Genomic DNA, 17,314 nt, shown 5'->3' on the forward strand with positions numbered 1-17,314 from the left:
CAAAGATCTGCAGTGCCTGTTGAAAAGTCAGGAAGGTTTCGCCCGTGTGTTTCCAAATTATTTTTACCCCAGATCAAACTGTCACGGAACATATCTGATAAAGCAGTTCCATATTCCCAAAACCCGGCTATCTTCCTGCTGCTTTCCACGTCCTGTGGCCTTTGGTGCCCTTGGTGGACGTCCTCTGGAGGGCCTGGAACCAAGGGGGCCCCAGGCCGACTTACCGGTGCCACCCTTCTGCCTGCTGTCGGGAGGGGGGGGATTCTGCGAAACCTCAGACCGCCATCATGTCCTTGATGGCAGGCCTCCAGTGCTTCCTCCTCTCTGGCAGTGCCCCTAAAGGGATGGGGGCGGGGGGAGAAAGGGGAGAGAACCATGCTGGATGGGCCCCACCAGGTGGAGATCCTGCGAGTCAATGGGCATGATTTGGTCAGTGAGAGGGAGGGATCATTTTGCCTGAATGAACAATTCACTTGAGACCGGTCACCTGGGTGATGGGGCAGTGGATCCTCACTCTGTGGCACAGGCCAACCTCACTGTCAGTGATTGTCTCTCCTTGGACAACCCCACGATCTCCAGGGCCTGTTCCTCATAAGGGTGAGGACTCGAATCTCTGGTGCTCCGCTCCCTCATCATGGCCTATTACCACTTATTATGGGCTTTCTTCTCCTGTGGGAACAAAGTGCATTGTGAGCCGCACGCTTGATGGGTCGGGGGGGGGGGGTTCTATAGCAGGTGTGGGTGCCAGGGGGTTCCGAGGAGCAACCATGAAGATCGGATGTGGGTAGGGTGAGAGGTGTCAGCCAGTGATTTGTGGGGTATGGGGGAGGTTTGGGAATTTGAGTGTCCGGTGGAACTGATGCCCAGAGGTGGTAACTTATCCTTGCAGCTCGGTGGAAATCGTTGGCCTTCTCCTGACATTGGACGGCAGTCCTCCCCATCATGCTGTCCACACTGACAGCCACTGCCTCCCAGGAAGTATTGGTGATCCTGCTGCTGGTCCTCTGACCCTCTCGGGGGAACAGGGTGTCCCGTCTCATAGCCACAGCATTTGAGAAGCCTGCCCAAGTCGGCATCCACAAAGCGAGGAGCACGTCTGCACGCTGCCATGCTAGTGTGTTGACTGGGAGTGAGTGGTTAGGGAGCATTTAAAAGCAGCTCACCCTTGTTAGCGGAAAACGCTGGAATGCAAATCTGGTGAATCAGACAGACAGACAGCCAATAATAGCAAGAAGCCCGTGGGGGCTGATTTCCGCCACTAAGATACGGGCACTATTTCGCCAATGTGGCTTTGAGAAATACCCCACCAATCGGGCCCAAAATGACATTTAGAAATGTTTCCGTTAAATCTTTCTCTTTTTAAACATTAGTCAGATAATTTCTCATTATTCCAAACGTAACATCAGAATATTTTCGCACTGAATTATGTCTGCCCAATTTACCAAACAGTATGTCCTCTTGATTTCTATTGACATCTTCCTCACTAACACGTTCATGTTTTGTGATTGAAAGCATGTGACAGGTGACAAATTGTTTATAACAATGACATTACACAAAAGTTAAAATAGCTAAATAAAACTTTAATAAGTCTAGTTGCAAATGTACATAAATTGCACAGCCACATATTTTTGACACAACCAACTTCTCTGTACATTATTACAGGTTAAGTAAGCTGAAGTGAGTCCAGCAAATACTTCAAACTTTAAACATACTTACAAAAGTGTAAGGTTATAAAACGTACAACAGCTTTTCAGGGACAAGTATCAATAGGCACCAGTTAATTGGAGGCACGTCCTTAAACACAGCATTTAAGGACAAAGATACAGAGAGAATAATTTGAATAATTTGAAGTTCTGATTTGTTTGCAGCAGATTAAAGATTCAGGCACATGCCGCACATTCTGTGATAGTACAATCGCATTTTTAAATTTAGGTTCTCAAAGGAATGTTGAAATGTCCAACATATTTTAGCTTTTGACGCTAAAGCAAAACAAGCACATTTTGAAGTAAGGTCTTCCTGTATATTTTTTTCATTCCAACTTTGCAGACAGAACCAACCGCGCAGCTTTCAATCCCAATTAATTGCAGGATTTCCGTGGATTTTAAAAAATAAAACACTGGGAATAACTCAATGATTTGCAGTTCACATATTTTAGGCTAAAATTTGCCAATAGGAATGGGCAAATCTTCAGTATCCCAAGATACTAATGGATACAAAATCTTTGGCATAATCCTCTGTTTGAGGAGACTAAACCTTTTTAGGCAAGCTTCTATCTGAAGAAAATACGGCAGATCTTGGGACCATTGGCATCTTGGAATCTAGCACTGTTTAAGCTCCTACCATGGTTGTTTAAACACTTTAGGAGGTTGACAGAATCTTCTAAATATGTACATTATTTTTAGAAAAAGAACCCTGCTCTTCAAGTATTTTGGCTTTTCACTGTTAGTATTTGGTGAAAGCAATGCGACAGTGGTAAAATTGTTCTTTTTAGCATACTTGTTCTTGGTGAATACTATGGTGCATTTTAAAATCAATCTGAATGCACGTAAGCGTAGCACATATATGGTTTTATAACTTTGTTTATTTGTCTGGAGACCTCCCTGCAAACACTCACACACATGCCAGGACGTTTGCAAATCCCCAGGGCTCCTTTCTAAAGACAGTGTCAGCTACCAAAGGAAACAAAGATGAATATACAGTAACAGAAATAACAGGAGTTTCAATGACTGCCGAAGCTACAGAAAATTGGTGACCGCAAGGACATCCTGACAAACCCCTACGAGACCCCCCCCCCCCCCCCCCCCCCAAAGACCTGTGGGCCTCTGTTTACTGCACAGACGTTGCAAGGAAGAAAAATAAGAACCATAAGTGGTTTTTACATAGATACATTATTTACTTGAAAGGACTTTCACAGTTTATAAAAGAAATAAAATTAACAGTGTGCAGTTTAATTCAAATTGTAAACATGGCTTTTTACAGATCCACACTATTTTACATGCACTTGAAATGAAAATTATAAAACTTTTTAAACTAAATTACAAACCTACAAAATAATATTTAAAAATCCCATGGAATGCTGACATTGTTTAATTGTAAAACACATAAAGCTACCTGGTTATTGGCTAGGAATTCCTGTTTAGCAGTGCATTTAGAAAGCTCTTTCACATCGCTATTTAAGACTAGTGAGTCCATGTTTATGCTATTGTATGTGATTACATAGCATGTATGGCACATCTTAGTTTCCTAATGCATGGAAGTTCAGGCCATCGTGATAGGTTTTCCCTCTTGGGCTTCTTGTTTTCCATGGCAGTACCTAAATCAGCACACAGAACCATTCCCCCCTGTCTGTGAAACCGCTGTGAGCTGGCTGGTTGGATTATTATGCTGAATCACTGGTGCAGTCATGATACTTGTCATATGTCAGTGTAGCTAAATACAAACGCAACTTAAGATGCTGCAAATCTGAAAAGTCAATAAGTATAACAAATGGTCTTGAGAACTACAGAATCACAGATTGCAATCACACAGTGATTTTGTTTGCCTATATAAAGTGGTTTTAATTTGCCACCACTGGCTTTTATCAGACATATTTTTTTAACAACATAAACAGCAGTTAAAGATGCAGTCACTCTGCTGCGACTATGAGACAAGCAGTACCAGAAACAGGTGTTAACTATATACAGTTTATGTTGGATACACAAGTTTAACACGGTACAGATGCAAAAACTGACTCATGGTTAAAAATAAAAATCGGGAAGAAAGTGATACCCTGATAAACACGCATAGGTATAAATTTAATAGAACTATTCTTACTGTATAGTTTTAAAGGTTTAATTTTAAAATCAGATTTTTTTTTTGAAGCAGCAGTGGCTAAGTCCATCTGTTTCCACTGGAGCAGCAGAATATGGAAGATAAATGCACCAAACAAATGCATCAATTTGTGCAGGAAAGCTTTGATGGTAAAAGGAAATTTAAAAGCAAATGGTGCACAAATGAAAGAAGCATCAGTTCATCAAGGTAACGGAGAAGATAAATCTGTATCATATGCATCCAAAAGTAGTGATTCACATACTTACAGTGAATACAAGCCTGCCATCTGTTTCTTTCATATATCACTTTGATTCATGAGCAGCAGTATTTCATATCACTTCTGATTTTGAGTCAAAGAATCATTTTGTAGACAGGTTTTTCCAGTAAATAACTTGTTCTTTGCAGTACTCCCAGTGCAATCCTCACTCTCTGATATCACTTCAGTAACTTTCCTGCAGCAGTTTCAAACCTTCAAAGCATTTTTCTCAAACAGAAGATGGCTTTACCTGGTCGGGCATGCGGAGTAATATGATCCAGATAGCATGAATCCGCTCGTTTCCATGTGTTGTTAACAAGTAGCATTTTCTTATAAAAGGTTTCAAAATTGGAAAATTATATTTCCCAAAAACAACTTCATGTGTTATAGTAAAAGTGCAAACACTGAGCTGGGGAGCTGTCAACAGCAACTGACAGATATTCTTTCTCTTACTTATCCATCAGGAATACAAACAGCTGCCGAAGTGCACGGGAGTTCAAAATCGAAAAACACTAATGATCAGTAAATCAATAATGTATACATAACGACAGGAAGGAGTACTGTAGTTTGTACAAGACTGGTGTACTGTTAGGTCTGTATACCCAATTCTGGTGGAAATAAAGCAATAACCAAACATCCCCAGTTTTCACTCTTGAGAGGTATTTACAAGGTACGACTGTCAATGAACCCACTTGATGTTGAGGATATTATAGTTAGTACTTAATGTGGAGCGGCCCAGAAGTAATCAAAAGAACCTGCATCGGTGGGAAAGAAGATTTCTCAGCACTGCTTTATGGTTAGTGTTATTTCATCATCACAATCCGACTGCACACCTAAGCTGAGATTCAGCACCCAAGTGTTCTTTATTACATGAATTCTATTGTAATCTAGTGCAAGGTGTTTGAAAACTTTCCAAGACTTACTACATTTCCCCCCAAAACAACATGCTTCTTTGTGACTCCAGGTGGCCATTTAAATGTACTTTTCATGAACAAAACACAAATTTGATCAAAAGATATTTGGACGCAAGTTCCTCTGTTGCTGTAGCTGATGCCTGTGCTTTAATACATCTTGCGCTGTAAGCACTCTTGGTAATTCTTTTTGTAGATATGGATCACCAAATTAGCAGTTGCTGCTATTTCTGAATTCCCCGTTTTCAGTGATCTGCAGCTTGGTGGGATTGGTTGGGGAGATTCCATTGCGGCTTTGCATGCTATATCGCTCCTTCAACTGTGACAGCGCACTCATTAATCGGGCATTAGCTGCATCCAGTGAGACAATGCGTTTCTCCTGTTAAAAAACAATATTATGTCCTTCAGTTTAAATGGACAAGGTACTTTTCCAAAAACACTTTTTCAAAAAAGACAGATTGTACATTATTTTATTGAAGATTTCAGCATAAGGGGTCACAATTAACTTAATATTTTGAGTATTTGTTTGAACAAAAGCTGGCCCTGCCAGCAATTTAAAAAAAAAAAAAAAAAAAAAAAAAATCTCTTGCGGCATCTCCAAGGCCAGGCACTGGAATATGTTGCGTTGCTTAGAATCCACAACACAAAAGCAACAAGCAGAGAAAGGATTGTTTCAGCATCAAGCCCTTAAAATGCTGGGAATGCCCGGTGCTATGCTGCCTTGCTAAAGTTTTCCAAAATTGCCAGATCTTTTCACCTAAGGAAAAATTTTTAAAAGTTTATGAGGGTGAATATTCAACCATTAGTTGAAACATAGTTTCAAAATTAGTTGAAAAGCTAAATGTACTCGGGAATTCAGGACTGTTTCGGGCTCCTACAAACCTTGGCCTGTTGCAATTTTAAAATTTATTCTGTTTGATACATTTATGTATGCACATATACATGTCTGAGATTAGGTTGAATTGTAAGGTTTGAAATGCTTAATTACACTAAGGAACTGCCTTTTTCAGAAAGATATTCTCAAAGCTAATCACTATATTTATCTTTAGAGTTTTCTTTTATTCCTTCAGAGATCACCTTCCATCTTTTTTTTAAGGCTACTTTCTTTCTGAATGTTGTGTCCTATTTCCCTCTCAAGGCAACTTCTGATTGATCCCTGCCAATCTTTATGTGTAACCACCCACAAAGAGCTGTGCAAAATTAGTGTTGCTCACAAGCATTGCACCACCTCAACTCTTAAGTTTATATTAATAGACCGTGGAGTCATTCCGCTCAAATTATGAAACACCTTACACCCTAACAAAAGTTAAGTATAATTTACTACAAGGGCAAGTGCAGCAAGCAGAATCCATGAATAACTTAGTTTTGGGGTAATTTCTTCCAATTAACTGAGGACAGGCTTGTATCTAACGTAGGGAGCTTATGTCATATAATTGAACAATTGCAGGAATTTATGTGACAGGATGGTTTGGAGACAAAATTCAATGCAATTATAGTGTCAGCCTGCATCAGTCCAACAATTACAGCAGATTCAGAGCCAGCAGTTTTGGAACAAGAAAACTATTGCAAAACTGATAAAAGCTGTCTCTGCGCTAAATTTGACTAACATGAATCGGGTAGCGTGGAAAAATAATGCAGAGGGTGAAATTATGCAATTAAACAAAGCTTGATTTGTAACATAACACATGGTCTGATTTCCAGTTGAACCCACCACGGTGCTGAGGAAGCTTTTAGAGCTGATAATCCAGAACAAAGTTAACAGTCACTTGGACAAACGTGGGTTAATTAAGGGAAGTTTGGGTAGGCTTGTTAAAGACAAATTGTTGAATTAACCTGAGTTTTTTGATTAGGTAACAGAGAGGGGTTGATGCTGGCTTCCAAAAGATGTTTGATAAAGTGCCCCATAACGGTTTTCAGTAAAGTTAAAGCCCATGGAATAAAAGGGACAATGGCAGCATGGATACAAAGTTGGTTGACTGACAGCGAAAAGACGGTCATGGTGACTGGATCTTATACGGATGAGACAAAGATATATGGTGGGGTCCCCCTAGGGTTGGTTTTCTTGATCTATATTAATGACCTAGACTTGGGTGTGCAGGGCACAATTTCAAAATCTGTGACACCAAACCTGAACGTATTGTGAACTGTGAGGAGGATAGTGTTAGACTTTAAGAGGATGTGGCTGTGAAGCAGACTACTCCACTGTGCAAAAATTATTGAAAGTGGCAGGGCAAGTTAATAAAGTGGTGAATGAGGCATACAGGATTCTGAGCTTTATAAATAGAGCAGTGCAAGAGCAAGGAGGTAAGGGAATAGTGTAGATGGGCTTTAGATTGGTTTCACAGGTCGGCGCAACATCGAGAGCAGAAGGGCCTGTACTGCACTGTAATGTTCCATGTTACGGTGAACCTTCATGAAATAGTGTTTTGACCTCCATTGAAATATTCTTCTGAGTATCACTCAAAACGTTGAGGGACCGTGACAGATTAGGTAGTGAGAAACCATTCCCATTGGTGCAAGTGTGGAGAAACGGAGGACATCAATTTAAGGTGAATGGCGAAAGAAGCAAAAACAATATGGAGAAACCCTTTTGTCTCCACAGAGAGTGGTTAAAAGCTGGAGCGTACTGCCTGAGAATATAGTGGAGGCAGGTTCAACCGTGGCTATCAAAAGGTAATTGGATAAATTATCTGAAGCAAAAACATTTGCAGGGTTATGGGGAAAAGGCAGGGCAGTCACTCTTCCAGAGAGCTGGCATGGACATGATGAGCTGAATTGCCTCCTGCTGTTCTGAGACTATTCTATGATTCTACGATCCAGTGTCTTTATAAACAAAAAGTGATTTTATTGTAACCCACTTCAGGCTCGGGAAATACTATATGGGCTTTCCGATTCTGAATACTTCTACATGCAGCTCACATGTCTAATTAACGTGTTTCTCGAGAGACAGCCTTTGAGACATGTACTGCAACCCACAGGCTAAAATGAGGTTAGCCGAGGATCTCTGCTTTTCCTATGGTTCAAATTGTACCAAAACACCGTCCTGCTGAGGCAGATGACATCTCTCTCCTTCGCTTAGGCGCTGATCAACTTACAATGTCAATTTTTAGTGTACTTTTAAAAGTCTTTCTTTCGTTGTTGGGTAGCACCCTCATTTTATGTCAAACCTTGTGTGTATAAAGATAGTCTCTAACCTGTGCCTCAATGATCTTCTGCTTAGAGTCTACTGCTGCCTGCATCTCTGAATGATCTTTCTTCAGCTCATCTTCAACAGCCATTAATCTACAAGGAGAAAACATGAGTAACACAGCAGGTTCAGTAGTACTGATCAAACAGTCTTGCTATCTCAGTCAATCCTGTAGTGATCAAAGAGCAGACGCTAACAGATAAGCAGTATTCATACATCATGTAAATCAGGCACAACACAGCTTTTAACATTCAATAATTTTAACCATTAGTTTAATTGAATGGGGGGGTGGGGTTGCCCAACATCAAACAGTGCACATAGCAGCAAAAGTAAAAATTCTCTTCTGTAGCTGATAATTTCTGGTTGGATACTGCTTCATAGGTTCCACCTTTCCCCCAGTACTTCACCCATGTGGACATTATTTGTATGAACATTGTATGAACATAGAGGGGCTTTTCACAGTGACTTCAAGCCTACTTGTGATGATAAAGGTGATTAAATTTGCAGTGGGTGCCAGCAAGCAGTGTTACATCCAAATCCTTACCACACACAATTCACAAATTCCCACTATTACAATCCCTGACCAGACCCCAACAGTGGCTAGGGTACTGGACCGAAACCCCAATATTTTGGTTTATTTTGTGAGACTGTTCAGAAAGAATACTTTCCTCCAGGAGTGATTGCACGATGAAATATGGATTTGGTATTTTATTAACACATTAAACTCTTTAACATTACACCCGAAAATAGCTTACATTTACCCCTAAATTACTGTCTCTATTCCCAATTAAAGAACAAGAAAGGAAAACTTGCAGCTCTCAATCCCTCCCTACATTTCAATGGCACAGAGTAATACTTACTTTCCAGAACAGATTTGGCTCCTGTTAGAACCCCTGTAGACTGTGGCTGGATATCTTCAAAAAAGCAGTTTCAACTGGTTTGTTTCAGCTTCCCCCTTGTCCCCTGCCAAGTCTGCACTTCTTTAAATATTGTTAATCTGTTTTTAACTATCCTACTGGGAGAGCAGAATACCTTACCTGTGGACTCGGTGTTAGCCAGATCAGGGGCTGAATTCTCCGCCGTCGGGATTCCCTGTTTTGCCAGCAGCCCGGGGGTTTCCTGACGGCATGGGACTGCCCCACAATGGGAAACCCCTTTGACCAGCCGGTGAAACGGAGAATCGCAACAGCGTGCCGTGCCAGTGGGACGGAGAAACCCGCCCCAGAGATCAACTCAAAATATCTAAATGCTCACCCCATAAATGACATTTCCCCAAGTTTTTTTTAAACAATTTTAATGAAGTATTTTTGGCATTACAAGCAACAACAGTATAAAAACCGTGTACAAAGAACAATAAACATTGTGCAAACACCGACATCCGTCCTTCCAAGACCTGCTTATTTAACCCCCTATTCTACGCTACCCTAGCGACCCCCCCCACCCTGCTGATGATTAATTCTCCGCAAAGACGTCGATGAATGGTTGCCACCTCCAGGCGAACCCTAACACCGACCCTCTCAAGGCAAACTTGGTCTTCTCCAGGCCGAGAAGGCTCGCCATGTCGGTGAACCAGGCCTCTGACTTCGGGGGCTTTGAGTCCCTCCAAGCTAATAATATCCGCCTCCGGGCTTCCAGGGAGGCAAAGGCCAGAACACCTGCCTCTTTCTCCTCCTGGACTCCCGGATCTTCTGACACCCCAAAAATCACCACCTCTGGACTCATTGCCACCCTTGTTTTCAATACTCTGGACATGATGTCCGCAAACCCCTGCCAATATCCCCAAAGTTTTGGACACACCCAGAACATGTGGACATGGTTCGCTGGTCCGCCTGCACATTTTACACCCCTGTCTTCCACCCCAAAGAATCTACTCATCCGGGTCACTGTCATATGGGCCCGGTGGACCACCTTGAATTGGATCAAGCTGAGCCTTGCACATGTAGCGGCCGCGTTGACTCTGCTCAACACGACCACCCATAAGAAGCCCTCCATCTCTCCCCCAAGCTCCTCCTCCCACTTACGCTTCAGCTCCTCGCTCTGCGTCTCCTCCGCCCCCATTAGTTCTTTGTAGATGTCCGAGACGCTCCCCTCTCCCAACCATCCCCTAGACACTACCCGATCCTGGATCCCCCTTAGTGGCAGGAGTGGGGAGGATGATACCTGCCTGCGCAGAAAGTCCCGCACCTGTAAATATCTAAAGTCGTTCCCTCTTGCCAACCCAAACTTCTCCTCCAGCGCCCTCAAGTTAGGGAAGCTCCCTTCCAGGAACAGATCCCCCATCCTCTCAATTCCTGCCCTTTGCCAAACTCGAAACCCCCCATCCAGGCTCCCTGGGGCAAACCGGGTGGTTGTCACATATTGGGGACCAGACCGATACTCCCACTGCTCCAACGTACCTCCTCCACTGACCCCAGATCCTCAACGACACCACCACCATGGGATTGGTAGAATAACTCGCTGGCGGGAACGGCAGAGGTGCCGTTATCAAATCATTTTCCCAAGTTAAAAACACATTAACTCCCCAGGTACACCCCGTCAAACAACAGTGCATTAGCCAGATTTTTACCATGGTCAATTTCACCTCTGGCTCTTGAAAGCTTCTGGCCTGGGAAAACAAGATTATTTTTAAGAACATGACTGCTGCAGTCAAACGCAGTCTAACCCAGGCTTTTAACCCTTAAATTGTCAAGTGTTTATAATCCAATATATCTAAAATCCTGCATTCTGACTTCCAACATGGATCACTGGATAACAATCAACAGTAAGAATCCTGGTTGCACAGTGGATGGCGCACTCCCTGAGCTCCATCGCTGCGAACGTTCAGACCCTGGTCGATGCCACAGCGGGCCTCCAGGACTGGCAGCGCCAGGTGTCAGTGGTGCCACGGCACTTGTTTCCGCTCACACCACCATCCCATAGTGAGGCCCAGTGGCCACCGGGCTCCCCGAGGGGGGAGGAGGTTCTAGGGCCCGTCCCGGTGACTACGGCAAGGGAGGCCCTGGAACACTCAAGATTCCCCCCGTTCCGTCCCTGGTGGATCTGGTGGGCAGCGGGCAGAACAGGGTGGCACCACGCCATCCAGCACGCCCGCCGATCAGCCTGGCCTATCCAAGCCGGGCCGCATCAGGAAACGCGCGCCGACGGGGATCCAAGTCGCAGGGCAGGAGTCTCAGCAGTCCGGCTACACTCCTGCTGTAACGTCTGGGAAAACACCAAGGCGTAGTGGTAGGGCCTGTAAGGCAAAGACGTTTGACACATAGTAAGTTGGGACGGGTGCAGAGCACAGCTTAGTTAGCGGGGCAAGGGCACTTATATGTGAATGTCACGATTACACCAAACCTAGATGCCTCTGTGCTATGTTCGGTGCCTGAGAGGTTGTGAAGGGGACCGAGTAGCGCTGGGGTTGAAGCTCGGTACAATGGTGAGGCCGGGTGTGTGTTTCCCCCCCCCCCCCCCCCCAACCCCCCGTCGTCCTCGGAACACCGACGCCAGCTACCCCACATGGCCATGTGATGGAGTGTCCGAGACGCATACAGGGACCACCCAGGTGGAGGGTGTAGCTGTGGCCATGAGTCAGACATTGTCTAACGATCCGGAGCTCACAGCTCATCGCAGAGCGGGTTGTCATCATTCAACATGGCACTGATCACACCCGCTTACACAAGCAATTGTGTGAGACCATCCCGTTGTGCCGCAGGTGTAAGGTGCTGTGAAAGTGGTGGTACGGGAGGCGGGGGGTGCTGGGTGGTGCATTTGGGCGGAACGGTGGTGCAAGTGCCTTGCTCAGCGATGCCCTCCCCCTAGTTGGTGAAACGTGCGGCAATCAACGCCTCACGTGCTCGCTCGCCAAGCCGCTGGTGTTGTGCAGCCTCCCGGCCATATCCAGCCCCCATATCGCGTCTGTGCACCCCCCCCCCCCGCCCCTTCCTCATCCTCCTCCTCCTCATGTACAGATGCGTCGCCCTCATCGGGCTCCTCCTGTGCCTCCTCCTCCAGAACATAAGAACCAGGAGTCGGAGTAGGCCATCTGGCCCCTCGAGCCTGCTCCGCCATTCAATGAGATCATGGCTGATCTTTTCTGGACTCAGCTCCACTTTCTGGTCCGAACACCATAACCCTTAATCCCTTTATTCTTCAAAAAACTATCTATCTTTATCTTAAAAACATTTAATGAAGGAGCCTCAACTGCTTCACTGGGCAAGGAATTCCATAGATTCACAACCCTTTGGGTGAAGACGTTCCTCCTAAACTCAGTCCTAAATCTACTTCCCCTTATTTTGAGGCTATGCCCCTTAGTTCTGCTTTCACCCGCAAGTGGAAACAACCTGCCCGCATCTATCCTATCTATTCCCTTCATAATTCTATATGTTTCTATAAGATCCCCCCTCATCCTTCTAAATTCCAACGAGTACAGTCCCAGTCTACTCAACCTCTCCTCGTAATCCAACCCCTTCAGCTCTGGGATTAACCTAGTGAATCTCCTCTGCACACCCTCCAGCGCCAGTACATCCTTTCTCAGGTAAGGAGACCAAAACTGAACACAATACTCCAGGTGTGGCCTCACTAACACCTTATACAATTGCAGCATAACCTCCCTAGTCTTAAACTCCATCCCTCTAGCAATGAAGGGCAAAATTCCATTTCCCTTCTTAATCACCTGTTGCACCTGTAAACCAACTTTTTGCGACTCATGCACTAGCACACCCAGGTCTCTCTGCACAGCAGCATTTTTAAATATTTTATCATTTAAATAATAATCCCTTTTGCTGTTATTCCTACCAAAATGGATAACCTCACATTTGTCAAAATTGTATTCCATCTGCCAGACCCTATCCCATTCACTTAACCTATCCAAATCCCTCTGCAGACTTCCAGTATCCTCTGCACTTTTTGCTTTACCACTCATCTTAGTGTCGTGTGCAAACTGGGACACATTGCCTTGGTCCCCAACTCCAAATCATCTATGTAAATTGTGAACAATTGTGGGCCCAACACTGATCCCTGAGGGACACCACTGGCTACTGATTGCCAACCAGAGAAACACCCATTAATCCCCACTCTTTGCTTTCTATTAATTAACCAATCCTCTATCCATGCTACTACTTTCCCCTTAATGCCATGCATCTTTATCTTATGCAGCAACCTTTTGTGTGGCACCTTGTCAAAGGCTTTCTGGAAATCCAGATCTACCACATCCATTGGCTCCCCGTTATCTACCGCACTGGTAATGTCCTCAAAAAAGTCCACTAAATTAGTTGGGCACGACCTGCCCTTTATGAACCCATGCTGTGTCTGCCCAATGGGACAATTTCCATCCAGATGCCTCGCTATTTCTTCCTTGATGATAGATTCCAGCATCTTCCCTACTACTGAAGTTAAGCTCACTGGCCTATAATTACCCGCTTTCTGACTACCTCCTTTTTTAAACAGTGGTGTCACGTTTGCTAATTTCCAACCCGCCGGGACCACCCCAGAGACTAGTGAATTTTGGAAAATTATCACTAGTGCATTTGCAATTTCCCTAGCCATCTCTTTTAGCACTCTGGGATGCATTCCATCAGGGCCAGGAGATTTGTCTACCTTTAGCCCCATTAGCTTGCCCATCACTACCTTCTTAGTGATAACAATCATCTCAAGGTCCTCACCTGTCATAGCCTCATTTCTATCAGTCACTGGCATGTTATTTGTGTCTTCCACTGTGAAGACCGACCCAAAAAACCTGTTCAGTTCCTCAGCCATTTCCTCATCTCCCCATTATTAAATCTCCCTTCTCATCCTCTAAAAGACCAATATTTACCTTAGCCACTCTTTTTTCATATATTTGTAGAAACTTTTACTATCTGTTTTAATATTCTGAGCAAGTTTACTCTCACAATCTATCTTACTCTTTCTTTATAGCTTTTTTAGTAGCCTTCTATTGCCCCCCTAAAGATTTCCCAGTCCTCTAGTCTCCCAGTAATCTTTGCTACTTTGTATGCTTTTTCCTTCAATTTGATACTCTCCCTTATTTCCTTAGATATCCACGGTCGATTTTCCCTCTTTCTACCGTCCTTCCTTTTTGTTGGTATAAACCTTTGCTGAGCACTGTGAAAAATCGCTTGGAAGGTTCTCCACTGTTCCTCAACTGTTTCACCATAAAGACTTTGCTCCCAGTCTACCTTAGCTAGTTCTTCTTTCATCCCATTGTAATCTCCTTTGTTTAAGCACAAAACATTAGTGTTTGATTTTACCTTCTCACCCTCCATCTGTATTTTAAATTCCACCATATTGTGATCGCTCCTTCCGAGAGGATCTCCAACTATGAGATCATTAATCAATCCTGTCTTATTACACAGGACCAGATCTAGGACCGCGTGTTCCCTCGTAGATTCCATTACATACTGTTCTAGGAAACTATCGCGGATACATTCTATAAACTCCTCCTCAAGGCTGCCTTGACCGACCTGGTTAAACCAATCGACATGTAGATTAAAATCCCCCATGATAACTGCTGTACCATTTCTACATGCATCCGTTATTTCCTTGTTTATTGCCTGCCCCACCATAATGTTACTATTTGGTGGCCTATAGACTAATTCTATCAGTGACTTTTTCGCCTTACTATTCCTGATTTCCACCCAAATTGATTCAACCTTATCCTCCATAGCACCGATGTCATCTCTTACTATTGCCCGGATGTCATCCTTAAATAACAGAGCTACACCACCTCCCTTACTATCCACTCTGTCCTTCCGAATAGTTTGATACCCTGGGATATTTAACTCCCAGTCGTGACCATCCTTTAACCATGTTTCAGTAATGGCCATTAAATCATAGTCATTCATAAGAACATAAGAACTAGGAGCAGGAGTAGGCCATCTGGCCCCTCGAGCCTGCTCCACCATTCAATGAGACCATGGCTGATCTTTTGTGGACTCAGCTCCACTTTCCGGCCCGAACACCATAACCCTTAATCCCTTTATTCTTCAAAAAACTATCTATCTTTATCTTAAAAACATTTAATGAAGGAGCCTCAACTGCTTCACTGGGCAAGGAATTCCATAGATTCACAACCCTTTGGGTGAAGAAGTTCCTCCTAAACTCAGTCCTAAATCTACTTCCCCTTATTTTGAGGCTATGTCCCCTAGTTCTGCTTTCCCCGACCAGTGGAAAACGATGATTTGCGCCATCAACTCATTTACGCAGACCACCTGAATGTTCATGGAGTAGGTCCCCTTTCTGTTCATGAACACGTCCCTGTTCTCCGATGATGGATGGCAACGTGCACCCCATCAATCACCCCCTGGACCATTGGTATCCTGGCCACGGAGGCGAATCCCGCTGCCCGGGCGCGGTCCTTTGGAAACTGGATGTACCGGTCGGCGATGGCATACAGGGCATTGGTGACTGCTCGGATGCACCGATGCCTGGGAGATACCGGACAGGTCTACACTCGGCGCCTGGAATGACCCCGTCGCGTAAAAGTTGAGGGCAACCGTCACCTTGACGGCCACCGAGATAGCGTGTACTTTCCCCGTTCCACGTTGTGCCATGAGGTGGCATATATGTGCGACGGTCTCCCTACTCATCCGGCGTCTCCTCCTGCATGCCCTGTCCGGCAGGTCCTCGAAGGACGTGCAGTGATGGTACACTCGAGGCCTCATGGGGTGCCTCCGGCGCCCTGGCACCACCACTTGCTCCTCCTCCTCCTCCTGCACCCCATCATGATTGGTATCCTTATCCTGTGCATCCCCATCGATGTGGTGGTCATCTGCACTGAGCTGCCTGCGTCGACGCTGCCTAAGGGCCATCTGCAGTGCAGCGGCTCCCGCCACGGCGGCAAACATCGCTGGCGGGTGCCCAAACATTACGGTGGGCTGCCGGGCGCATGCGCGGACTGGCTAGCCAGAACTGTGGGACGCACGCCGGGGCTCTGCTAGCCCCCTGGAAAACAGAGAATCACTCCGGACCTTTGAGGAAAAGTCCGGAGTGATTCACGCCTGTTTTCTGGCAGGCGTGGGGAATTAGTCCTCAGAAGGGAGAATCCCGTCCACGATGTATGGTTATTAAAAGTGTTTTTGTAAAATGCATGATGCATTTTGTAAGTTGGTGCATATGGAAGAGACCTGGGCCTTGAGGGGGGAGAGTCCCGGGCATTAAGTGGGGTGGATTTCCCTGGGTCTTGGTGGGGGGGGGGGAAGAGAGAGAAATAGGCAGGGTGGAGGAGTAGGGTATCCTGGACATAGAAGGAATGGGGATCCTGAGGTTTAGAGGCAGGGTCCCAGAGCCATGGGGGGAGGGGATTTCCAGGGCCTTGAATGGGGGGGGGGGGGGGGGGGGGCGCTAAGGTTCCTAGGCCAGGGCCTTCTGGGAGGGATAGAGAGGGTTCCCGGAGCCTTAGGGGGCCGGGGTTCCTGCGGCCTTAGGAGGGCCGGATACTGGGGACGAGGGAATTGGGGGGGTTGGAGCCGGTGGTACAGGACAAATTGTGGCAAAGTGTTGTTGTGAAGCTAAGAGGAACGGATGGTGACCATTTTCCACTCGTAGCCCTTCTCACCTCGTGACCTCGATACATCCTCGGACCAAATGCTACACCTGTGAGGATCTGACATACACAACTAGAAACCTTTTTTAACACAAAATGTAGCAATCTTAGACCATGCCAAACTCACATTCTCGGGTCTAGCTTTGCCAAGGATACCAGTAAATGTCATCTTGATTTATACCATGACTCCCTTGCGCACGCACACATTATGCAGCAGACAAAGGTGACTTTGCTTTTCGTTGGCAGGTTGCAATTAATTTGTCAGACTTGACCTGCCTTTTGCGGCCTTGTGTGCTCTGGGACTCTGTGCCAAGGCACGGTTTATTTCATAGAATTCCTACAGTGCAGAAGGAGACCATTTGGCCCATCGAGTCTGCACCAGCCCTTGGAGAGAACACCCTACTTAAGCCCAGACTTCCACCCTATCCCCGTCACCCAGCTTAACCTTTTGGACACTATGCATCAATTTAGCATGGCCAATCCATCTAACCTGCACACCTTTGGACTGTGGGAGAAAACCGGAGCACCCGGAGGAAACCCACATGGACACGGGGAGAAAGTGCAAGCTCCACATAGCCAGTCACCCGAGTCCAGAATTAAACCCGGTCTGTGGAGCTGTGAGGCAA

General features: G+C 45.3%; 1 protein-coding gene across 9 annotated transcripts in view; it reads right to left on the reverse strand.

Annotated features, from left to right (window-relative positions):
* Nucleotides 1-1,559: 1,559 nt before the first annotated feature.
* Nucleotides 1,560-17,314, reverse strand: part of LOC140399196 (disabled homolog 2-interacting protein-like) — a 1,161,885-nt gene continuing 1,146,130 nt past the window's right edge. For all 9 annotated transcript variants that reach the window (XM_072488541.1, XM_072488542.1, XM_072488540.1 and 6 more), the window contains 2 exons: nucleotides 8,172-8,259; nucleotides 1,560-5,356 (listed from right to left, as the gene is read on the reverse strand). In XM_072488541.1, the coding sequence (XP_072344642.1) occupies nucleotides 5,189-5,356; nucleotides 8,172-8,259 (256 nt within the window). In that variant the 3' untranslated portion in view covers nucleotides 1,560-5,188. The remainder of the gene's footprint in view (nucleotides 5,357-8,171; nucleotides 8,260-17,314) is intronic.

The sequence above is a fragment of the Scyliorhinus torazame genome, chromosome 22 (genome assembly GCF_047496885.1).
Source record: "Scyliorhinus torazame isolate Kashiwa2021f chromosome 22, sScyTor2.1, whole genome shotgun sequence".
Taxonomy (NCBI): Eukaryota; Metazoa; Chordata; class Chondrichthyes; order Carcharhiniformes; family Scyliorhinidae; genus Scyliorhinus; species Scyliorhinus torazame.